This window comes from Saccoglossus kowalevskii, chromosome 13 (genome assembly GCF_978046115.1).
Source record: "Saccoglossus kowalevskii chromosome 13, keSacKowa6.1, whole genome shotgun sequence".
Lineage (NCBI taxonomy): Eukaryota > Metazoa > Hemichordata > Enteropneusta > Harrimaniidae > Saccoglossus > Saccoglossus kowalevskii.
The window spans coordinates 12,577,709-12,590,073 of NC_140653.1; the positions used below are offsets into that span (position 1 = coordinate 12,577,709).

Consider the following 12,365-nt stretch of genomic DNA (forward strand, 5'->3'; position numbering starts at 1 on the left):
TGTGGCAGTTTTCGACGTCCAGTGTTGTTGATTATTCACTAGTTATTCAATTATTCAGGACTCGTATTAAACAAGTTTTAATTTATCCATTTGTGCGCTGGCTCGTTGCAGCATCTGTAATGCAGAGCTGACACTCGTTAAACTATAGCTCGACTCTGAGTCAACATCATCACGCACTATTATTAGGTGTAGCATGAGAATGAATGGGTTTTTTTCTAGGGTGTCGTTCGTTTATGTTTTGATGTCCCTGGTGATTGTTTCAGGTTTCGATGCATACTAAATGAGTCGATAGAGCAGAATCGACAAGTAATACATGACGGAAGCTCGGCCATTTTATATGGATTTGCTATAGATTCATTCAAATGTATATATCTAAAAAGTCATGTGTATCTATCTATATATTTCAATTTCGGTAAAAATAGGCTTATATCAATTTATGTATCACGGAGAATGTGACAAGAATTTAACGTCAAACTGGATAACGTAATTAATCTTTTTCATTCAGTGTGTATGCATAGAAATAATGTAGTGTGGTTAATTTCCGTGTGTCGGAATTGTGCTATACGCATTCATCGATATACATTACCCCGGGTACAGAGAACATCCTTAATAAGTAATACAATATGTATGCGTATTCAATATATCACATACACCCACAGTCACATACTGATACATTCGATATGCTAAACTAAATGCGTATATGTTTACTGAATGTAATTCATATAGAAACCTTACAATGTGACTGGGATGCTTTATTCTATTCACAGCGTAACCATGGCAATACACATAATTATGAATTCTAGACTGTTTGCAGTGGAATAATGGATTTATCTTGTAAGGCTTATAAATCAGACTAATCGTCCAGTCAGTCAGCTAACCATTGGTTTACGTCTGTTTAGTGTCGGATAATAGAATAGTAATCAAGATCATATAGTACTCACTATGGGTTTCCTGCATATTTCGGAAATTAATACTGCGCCTGTTCGTTTAGAATGGTCTGACAATATTGTTCATGTAAATTAAAAAGATACTTGTGTTCAATATTTAATATTGTACATATTAATGAAATTTCCTCTTTTTTTTCTCTCTTTTGGTGATAAATAGGATATATTTGCACGAAGACGAATATCACCGGAAAAGGGCCGCGTGATAATTTATTCCCGTGATTTATTTCATGAACTGGCTTCTTGAGAATGGTGAAGAACCACCCCGAGATTAAAGCTGACACAGACTGGCTATAAAGTATCTACAGCACATCCTTGTGTTTGCTATCTAACAATTTGTACCTGCCATCGGGGAAATCGCCAACAATCTTCCCTGTGTAGCACACCTGGTTATAATACAAGCTACACATAATTAAATTGTGTTCGTACATGTAGAGACGCGAGACAGAGAGAGAGAGAGAGGAGTTATCGGATCAGCGAGGCAGGCATAGCACCTAACAAATTAGAGCCACACATGACTGCACCTCTGTAGATTGTCTTCTGCACATACTATTTGCCAGTGATCCATGAACGTCTGCTATACAATGCACATCAACAACTTATCGTAGCACTCCGACCTGCAATCGCCTAGATGGAAAGCTGATACTTGATAAGAACATTTCGTTCCCCAAGAACCCTTTAGGCTACTGCTGTTTTACATCGAGACATCTCGCAATGTAAATGAAGCGATTTCAGTGTGCATGTTCGCCAATTCCTACGACGTCGCACAGAAGCGGCCACAGGCGATTAATCTGCAAGGCTCCTGGCTCGATCCTACGTCGTGTTTTCGGGAAAGCATGGTGGACGTAGTTAGGAATAATGTCTCGCTTGGACCGTGATTAAACATGTCTTCGAGGAATTTCCACATGCTAAATCGTATCGGGAAACACAGCATTGTTGCGAGATAATTTATGGCGTCACCGTCAACGTCGGGAGAATATTGTACACACAGCAGTTTTAAATTCATTGAAATTGTGTTCATATTAATATGTTTCCGACAATGTATGGAAGCGAATCGTTAATATGCAGTGAAGAGAAATTAGCAAAGGCATAAAACACATGGTCGAAAAAAGAGGGAGTAATTAAGCTGAAAGAACGCTGAAATTTAAAACAACCTTTCAATACTATGGGTCTTCATAATACACTTCTCATTAATCCTCAGTACGAATTACTGAAAACAGATTTTATTGTATTTGCTGTTTGTGGGTAGTCAATATGAAAGGCGACACGAGCAGTAATGTGCTGGAAAATTATGAAGGCTGCTCAAAATAAGAAAGTCAAATCGCAAATGAAGTGTGTTGTCACCGATTTGGAAGCTGTAGTGGGTGAACTATCTGGCGTCACAAAAGATCTTCGGTCTCTGTTAGTTCAGATCGACCGGGTTACCTATGCATTGTTACAAGGCTGTGAACATGGATTGCGCTCCCCGGAACTAGAAGAAGCAACCTATAAAAGTCTTGTTCCAAAACCAACCGAGGTTGATTTTTTGAACAATTTTTCAGGCTACTCTCTCAGCAATATTGCACATACGTCTCAGACGACGCGAGCTCCTGTCCAAGAGACTGATTTCCCAGTAAACGAACCCTTTATTACAAGGAGAGAAAATCGAGAGGCTGTTAAGGAAAAAGATAAGCGGTCGACATGTTCAGCATCTACTAGTGAACCAATTTACGTCAGAAAACCAGCCATACTTAAATGCAATCACAAATCAACGGTTATACGCAATGATTTGCAGACAAGGAAAGCGAAGTACGTGGGCGTGTTCTCAGATAACCATTGCGTTGGGATACAACAAAGAAAATTACTTGATAAATTGAAATCTCGCGAGAAACCAGTTTCGGAAAAAGTGTCCTTCAGGGCCAGCGGAAGCAAGCAGATGCCAAGAAAAAATAGTGACAGGGGTCAAATTAGCAGAGAAAAACTCAAAAGCGACAGGGAACCATTATGCAGATTAGACAGTGAGAAGAGTGATTCACAACCGATAGAGCAACCCTCACATACCACACAGTGCAGCAAAGAAATTTGCAAGTGCCTTAACGCAACGAATTGTGATTCAACCTGCCAAACAATGCAAGCACATTGTGAAAGTTCTGCAGCGAATACCACCGACTCACTCCGGCAAAGTAAATGTGAGCAAGCATCCACCAGAGCAACTCCTCAATGGCGTAGCAGACTTCAGGGAAACATTTGTGACATGGATAGTATAGAATCCACTGATGGTAGTATGTCAGCCAGTGGGTACAGAAGTAGTGACAGTGAGCAGGAAAACCGAAGTACACCACTATTTTCATCACCTATGCATATTCCGGTTGCCTTGGAACGCATGGACTCTGGTCGAGGCAGTCCATTACAAGGCTTTGAGGCCAATTACAATAGGACTATAAATACGTGGACTACATATGCACTTGTACATATCGATAACGCGTCAGAAGATGGGGCCACTGCTTTACAGCAGAACTCTGAAGATGGAGAAGATATCGATGATGACGACGATGACGACTCGGAAGAAACTCACCCAGAGCCCAAAGGTCTTGATATTGGTGTTGTTATTTGATTGAACTCAATAAAACATCATTTAACCCGTTAACCATCACTCACTTTGGAACATATTTGTGGAGAAAATTGTACCACACATTCTACTTCTACCATTATTGCATAGGAATACATGTTTGTGAAGGAACGTTATTGCGTTTTACTACAATTTTATCATCATGTTTACAAGGACTTGGTATAGGAAAAAAAACAGTATGATAGTCACACGTGGACATTTTGATGAACAACGTTGAACGCAAGAAAATATGCTTGATTGACTTCACTATAGTTTGCTGAATATATTTTATTGTAACATTGGTTTGTCTTTGCCGGTACTATTGGCAGTTAGTCACCCTGTCATTTCTATTGATGTTCTTTTCAATTTCCTATCATATACTATCACAGGATATATTTGATGTCGTTCCTATAACTATAGGTTAGCCCACTTGCTACCAAAGTAAAATCACCATTGGCCCCAGAATTGAAATAATTGACTCCCCTTGTTTAACACACTAATTGGCCAGATATTAAAGTTACATTTAAGCATCAAGCTAAAACACAAAAAAAAGGTGTTAAAAAAAGAAATATGAAATATTAAAAGTCCTGTCCTGAAATTTCCACACATTTAATTTTGAGAGTACTGAAAATCACTTATAAGCTACCAATCACGTGTTCAGGTCTAATTGGGAATATCGTTTGAGAATATTTTAAAATGCAATAATAAGCTTCACATTCATTTATGAAAATGTAAATTTACCAGCTAACATCAATTGTACCAATAAAAGTTCAATGCCGTTATTGGTTATTTAAATAGAGACTCGCTTATACATCATGTCTCTAATGTGTCTTCATTTGAAGTGACATAAAGGATTATAAGCGTTTGTTTCTATTCTGGTACACTGACAAGTTAAGGTCGGTAGTGTTACTGTTTAACGACGTTGCTCATCTACAATTAATGAAATCATATAGAGGGTGCTGTTTGTCTGGTGGCGCATGTTCCAATTACGTGTAAGCAAACAATGTACTTTACACGCGTTGTATAGGTCGCTATGGGACCCGCATCAAACAAGACGCGGCGCCAGGGGCACGACCTTTTAATATAAATTTACTATACACGGTGGATATGGCTATGCATTCATCAATTTGAGAGGGATATATAATTCATGTACTAAGAAAAAAACAGTTGTCGCTTGGTCGCTGCCTCCAAGGTTTCAAAGAATGTGAACCTGGTATTTCAGACTACCCATACAGACGATGTAGACAGTGTTTTCAGCAAAACAATAATAATAACGTTACTACAATAATGACCATGTTAATAATGTATATTACAATCTTGACGGTTTCTTAAGTTGGAATCACGCCACCATCACCACACCCACACAAATAGACATATCGCATTCAGTGCCTTCGGTTTTGACGTTAAAAATACTGTACGTACGTATATATCATTCAAAACACAGTGTAATTCATAATTGCATCAACGTGTACACCGGTAATCAATGCCAAGCTATGAAATAAATTGTAATTCATGTTTAGTTTACACCATTCATAATTGTATTGAAATATCTGGACTTCTTTTATGCCAAATAGAAGAAACAATTGACAAATCAGGTCTAAAGAATTCACAATTAAAGCTAAACGGCCATGTGAATCACCTGTTCATCAACTTTCATCTCAAACCCTCAATAGTGAATTTGCATAATTGCGTAAACACAATGACCACATACCACAGACCACGGGTGTACTGATTAATTATGAATCGTCATCGTCTTGGTAATAATTCAGTTTAATTTGAGACCCCGTGTTTTTTTTTTAATATGAAACCACGTATGACGACTGCATAGGTCAGCTATTAATAAGTAGACATATTGATGAATGAATTTTACCTATTATCAAAATCAGCATTTTACTTTTATGTCTAATCAATTATTTGATCAAACTGTTATTAATTTATATGTTGTTGTTGAATCATTTTATTTTTAATTAATCAATCAATCAATGTATTAGTTATTATTCAGCAAATATTATTTAATTGATTATATGTATATTAGGGTCTCAACAATAAGCCCAAATAATTTATCTTAAACATTTATTTGCTTAATTTTAAAATATATGTGTGAATTGCAGTTTAATTTATATTAATATATTTATTTTGATATATTATGTCACAATTTGTTTTACATCTGCATCACCATTCGTGCATTGACGAATAAACTGTCTACAAACAATTACGCTAATGTTTAACAATTATTTAGAATAAATAAATTTGCATATAAATATTTGAAATGTGCATGTCATCTCTTATTTTATGACACGTATTTGTTGTTGAAAGGACACTCAATACATATACATTCTTTAGTATTGCCAGGTCGCGAGCATTACGTCTACTTTATTTTGTTACAGTACGGATATTTGATAAGCTGTTCAAATAAACTAGGCCACTTGAGATAAGCTCGCATAATCACTATGTATTTTTGTATTTGTACAAAATGTGTACTGTATTTGCTAAGACACGGTACATTGATAAGTTTAAGTTATGCGTTACACTGGAACAACCACCATACATTCAGAAGAACTGCTGATTAACCTATATTGAATAACAGTTTTTTTATTATTAAAATCATTTATGGTTTCAGTAACATTGTGATAATGTAAATATGTTATTATAGTATACCATGTATGGAGTATGTTAAGTGTTTCGGTAAGTCTGAGGTCACTTGATGTTACAGAATGTGGACGTAATTTCCAATTGTTCTCTAACTTTGGAATTAATTCATTGAACAGCAAGATGAATACCTCCAACTGCTGATGCATATTTCGATAATTCTGTCACATTTGTCTGTAGGCGTCAACAACGACAAGTAAATCGCAGGGATTCACAAGAATCTATAAACATGTATATTATTGATGAAGGGCCATTGCTCGTAATCTTCGCTTCTATTCAATAATTACCAAGAATACGACTGCCTTTGGAGGGAGCTGCCATTTGTCTGTGTAATACTATCAAACGCATATAACCCGCTGAACTAATAACTGACTTCTGGAATTAGCGTAAACTGGGTGTGGTGTGTTATATTCTATGTAGAAACTAGTGACATACATCTCATCGGGTGTGATTGATTTCATGGTCATACAATGGATATACATTGTTATATTATATATATATGTACTTATGTGGTTCTACGTGACCTGGCGTGCTTCTAGAAACACATAATGCGTTACCCGGTCACGCCATTGTTTTTTGTGTTCTCGCACTGGAACAGCAGCCTCCGATATAAACATTTCAAGGGAAACGCAATGACTCAGAGTGTTTTTTGTTTGTTTAATATGTTATCGCAACAACTGTGACGAGAGACAGTTATAGGTACACAGAATTATTGATGACTTTTACTCAATTGTAACTTATTGTTCTTTTTTTTACGAATTTAAAAAATAAAAGTGTCCATAGCACACACTTTTACATACTTTATTTGTTATGCATGACGTGGGCGGCTGGCTACTAAGTATGCATGCTATGAAATGGCTATCGGCGTATTAATGAAATATTAATTGTTCAACCTGACAGCAATCAATATTCTCAAAATGTTTCGCTAAATATAGACGCACTGTAATTAGGCTAATTACTCTTCGCTGTTATAACTTTTATAATTAGCTGGCAGAAAGTGGTTACAGTGAAACAAAGGATTGGAAAAATTTTAAAATATTTGTGAAATTTGCATATGCATTTGCTAAACATAACATATTGTTTTGTTTTTCAGTAATTTGTGTACTTAAATCTCTTGAAGTAAGATAATAAGGGCCTAAAGTGGTTTGACGCAAAGCTATATAGTGGCAGGTGCGAATGACATTAATACCACGGTGATTGATGTGATCTCGTTCACACAGTTGCCAATCCTGGCAAACCACGTTTACGTTAAATTGACCAAAATGCGTGGTGCAATATCATCTGTTTGAACAAAACATTAAGTTGTATTGATTGGTGTAATTAATAAACTCGCGTCTTGTTTCACCGCATTTTTTGTATCATTCAAATTATATAAAAGTGTCATATATAAGTCGTTTGAAATTTTATAAATTAAAATGTACTCGAGTTTTCAAATTTAAATATTCAAGATACATTGCATGAAATTATAATACCGTATGCTGCCCGTTATTGAAATTCTGCAGTCTTATTGGTCGATCGGTACCACGTGCATCTATAATATCGGACGATGTAACATGGCAAGTTGAGGTCAATGCACGAACATACGAAAAAGTTTGTTTGCGTGTTACTCGTCAGCAATCAATGTTTCCCCCCCCCCCCCCCACATCTGTATGAATAGTTAAACAACAAAGCTACATGCATTTTCAAAAATTCTAGTAATTTTCATCTGGAAATTTTCCAATATACGTGTGTCAGCACGGAACTTCTATGCTTGAAATAAAGGTGCAACCACGTCTGTTCATTTCTTTTTTTCTTAAACTACCGCTGCACGTATATATTATATTTGTCGATAGTCCGTACCCCAGGCGCTGGAGGTTGTAATGTTCCGCAGTTTGTATAGCATTATCCTACCGGGCGGGCGGAACATTACAACGCCTGGGGTAGATAGTCCGTGGTATTATAACTGACAAAAAAGAACTCCGCTGATCTCGACTACGTCTCGCATATTATTGCGTAGTACATCACATGTCCTTGTCCTGATTATCACCCGATAATGGACAGAGCATCGTCTTTTGTTCCCTGAATAGCAACTTGCTTCAATTACCAATATACATAATTTTTGATTGATGTGGTATTCGGAAAATCTGTCATGTATAAACTTTGTATTGTAGCGTGTTGTACATTATTAGGGATGTAAAACACGGTAATGTCAATAATAAAAATAGCGGATGTTTCACGAACAAATATAAAGGATAGGAATACACTCGTATGTACGGCAGCTGCAATATATTTAGTATCGGAAGAAAGCTTATTAAACAAACTATTGGTTTGCATATTGCAATTAGTATGTTTGAGAAAGAGCTTCATGGCGAAATCATACTACGGAAACGGATCTGCAATATTCTGATATTATTTTGGATCAGTTTTGATGAGGCGGTTATCGTGGTTAACTGTGGGTTCCACACGCACTTTTTGATGAACTTTACGCCACGCGAGACTACAGGTCAGGTGCAGTCAACGGGGCTGTTCGTGAAATGGTATCGTGACATCAAAATGTGTTCGCAGGGGATTTTTAGCTGGCAGGCAAAATAAAACATCTTCAGTTGGGGGGGGCATTACAAATAGGGTTTCTCAAGGGGAATTCCAGTACGAGAGGATTTTTATTCAGAAGGCAGGCAAATTCCATTTTTAGATTGAGCGGGTAAGAGCAAAATGCAGAATTTTCCGCGGGCATCAACAACCAAATTGCCAAAGGGGAGAATGTTTAGACTGAGAATACCCCGATCCCAAGTTCTTTCTAAGCTTTCTTCGATTTGTTATTGTCTCCCATAATGCATTGTATGTTCAGAAGTACAAAATTTGAACTTGGGTACAACTCTCTTAATAAAGAGTGTTGCCGGTGAAATTGGTCATGGCATTTTGTCAATTCATAGAAAATATAGGTTTTATATTACCATTAAATTCGCCTGCTATAAAGAAAAACGTTAAATTCAATTCACATGGGTTTAAGGATTGGAGCTGGTGACCATAACGTCTTCTCTGGGAAATGATAGGGAGAAGGCAGAAACTGTTGAGAGGGGAGAATTAAGACAGTGTGAACTGGATGAGAGAGAGTAGGTACAACTGCGTGTCCAGAGGAGAGCAAAAACAAAATGAGCGGGGAGAGGGCAGTGGGTAGCAAAATTGAGTGGGGGGAAGGCAGCGGGGAACAAAAACTGAGTGGGGAGAAGGCAGTGGGAGCAAAAAACAGTGGGAGGGCAATTTGATTTGGTCGAGAGGGAGGGGAGTTGCGAACAGATTAACCTCTCCCCTCCAAATTAAATTAAGCCTTAATAATGTTCATAAATTAGGTTACTCTTGATCAAACATAAATACCAAACATTTTTTGCAAATTTACTCGTCGACTGCACCTGACAGGTCGCCACATAGCCTTTAGCTTAATGTATGCGATCCGAGAAAATCGAGATTTGCAAAGTTTTGCAAAGGATCTAAACGTTTAAACAGCCTCATGAAAAAATATAATTTCGAAAATGGTTCCGTTATAATATCAGCTACGTGTAAGTCAGGCCTAGTAGCGCTCGTCAACAGGTTGATAATATACGTTGTGTTTGTTAGACTTCTACAGCGGGGTTTTCAATTTCTGCAGAGCCTCTGCATCTACGGCGGATTCATCAAACCAATGAATGGGTGGCGTTGCAGTTGGTCGATATTTCATTAAAGTTAGGTGTACGTTATTTCAATGCTTGGTGTAGTCATTTCGCGATATTAAACATTCCTTTCTAATCGTGCAGTGTCTAACAGGCAATGAGTTACGTCACAACAGATTATTGAGCTGCTTGGCACGATCTCAGCAGTGCATCGGTTATCAAATTGGTTTGTGAAGGTAGATACTAGGCCGAGTTAATCTCTAAATCTCAGTATGCTCCCAGAACATATTTCCAATGTTAATCCGTTGGATTACATCATGGACACCGTTGTTTACTCCAATAAGCAATTGTTTATTTCACGTATGCTGTGTGACTGGGCTTATTGTAGGACATCACCCAGGTAAGAAAATTGCTGGAAACTGGAAAGAACAAAAAACATAATATACAGGCAAAATAATACAAGGTATATTGTAAACATAGTCCTTTATAATTATTCAATATAACGAGATAACAGTCAATCATTACACCATTTTCAATATATCACTTTATATTAGCATTTATTTCTTTATTTTCAGGAAAAAGTACTGGTTACAGGTATTTAAATATACTAAATATACTGGTATAATATGTGCGGATAACAAAATATATACCACCAATAACTCATAGAAAATGTTCTTCAATCTAATTGTTTATCTGTCTTTTAGAGCTCTTTGTTACAGAATTTAAGTTTCTAAGGTGACATTTTTTTTAAATTAATTATCTCTTTAATAGTGTATTGTACTTCGTAAAGTAATTAATTATGTGTTGTTCACACAATTGTAAGCAATGTATCACCAAGATGGTTGAAAACGAGGCTCTTTGAATGAATTACTAGGTGATGTGCGAAGTTTACACATTTCTATAATATTGAATAAAAACGTACTGTCTGACTCCAAAATGAACCTTGTAGCATATGTTCGTATTTTTTGCTAATTTCGTATAGTACACACATTTATGAATAGTATCCTTCAAGATAATGAAAACAAAACTCGTAATAATCCTACATTTCAATGAAATTTCAACTAAAAATTTAAATTATTTAAATTAATTGAAATTTCGGGTTGTACTGTTATGTCGATTTTAAAATAGCGTTCGCTAGCTTCGCCGGCGTTCGCTGAACTTGGAGTTGCGTTTGATTAGCTTTCGCTGGCTTCATCCGAATCCGTTCCGGTTCCGGTGTTCAGCCAATTGCATACAATTCTGCCGCGGGGGTTTGTGCTGACAGCTCAGCTCTCCAGTCTTGTATTTCTGATGCTTCTATCATGGTTGTGCATTTTGTCGCTATAAGTAAAGGTCTCAAAATCGTTACATAATTAAAATTCAATTTGTACGTTCAAAACTTGGCGCCAGACAAATTGTTTTTGTGTCAATGTTTACATTAACTGGCGTGGAGCTTTGTATCAACATGTCGAGTTTCTAAGGAGGGGTCAGAATTCAGTTCCAAGACTGTATCAACATTTACATGAAGTTAATCGTATGATGTGTGAGTGGTTTGGGTGTGATGTGGTTGACAATTATTTAGCAATACATTATTTGCGTGTAAACAACCCAAATAAGCAATTAAAGGGCGGTGGTCGTCACGCTGCGCATGTGCGACATTTGTGTTGATGAACATTGATTTTCCCACAATCCAGTGCGCTCTTCTAATGAAAATCACAAGTACGAGTTTTGACCTGGGCGCGACTCTGACCTGCCAATGACTCCTTCGATACCTTCCAATCACCTAAAAAATATCTAATTAAAACTTGGTAACGTCACGGTTTCAGTTTGTACTCGTTGATCTGCACAACAGTCAAAGTCGCCATCTTTGTTTAAATGAGACCAATATATCTCGCGCATGCGTGGCGCGACGACTACCGCCCTTTAAACTTATAGTCATATTTGACACCACTATAATGTTTGTTGGCTATACAAATCATACACAACGTCACCATGACGTAATAGAGGCGTCATAGTCACAGTATGATTTATGTGTGTCATACGTAAATGCATATTAGCCCAAGCTTTCAGAAATATTGCCTTACTCTCACTATTCTGACCGATGTAGTGTATAAAATGGACTCTCTTATCAAATGCATCGATTGTCTTACAATTCACTGGACTATTAGCTACCTAATATTACAAACAAACATTTATGTTATTCCCTGGTCTAATAATATGTGCCCGAAAACACCACCTACATCAATCAAGTTCACGATAACAAGCCGTGTTGTTGTAGGAGACGTGTCATCATCTTAATGTGTCGCCCTCATATGAGGACAATTGCATTCAATTGTTAGTCAGTATGTGTTCATTTCCCTGTGCCATATTACTATTGTCTTTACATTTTTACACCAAGAGTTATTGTATTGAACTTGCCCAGTCCATACTCACAATGTCATGTTTAATGCCATGATGACTGCCAAGCACTCTCTAATTTTAAACTAATCACATTAGAAGTAATTTTCAACGTCGAGTGTCAAGGGTAATACGGAATCTTTACAGTCATTGAGGGCCAAGAGACGAAGGGTCAGAAGTCGT

General features: G+C 37.0%; 1 protein-coding gene across 1 annotated transcript in view; it reads left to right on the plus strand.

The window, feature by feature from the left end:
* The window catches only part of LOC146735009 (uncharacterized), an 83,991-nt gene extending 78,190 nt beyond the window's left edge, over positions 1 to 5,801 (plus strand). Inside the window, exon 2 of the mRNA XM_085506933.1 lies at positions 1,105 to 5,801. Coding sequence (XP_085363059.1) covers positions 2,221 to 3,537 — 1,317 coding nt within the window. The 5' untranslated portion in view covers positions 1,105 to 2,220 and the 3' untranslated portion in view covers positions 3,538 to 5,801. The remainder of the gene's footprint in view (positions 1 to 1,104) is intronic.
* The last annotated feature ends 6,564 nt before the right edge of the window (positions 5,802 to 12,365 follow it).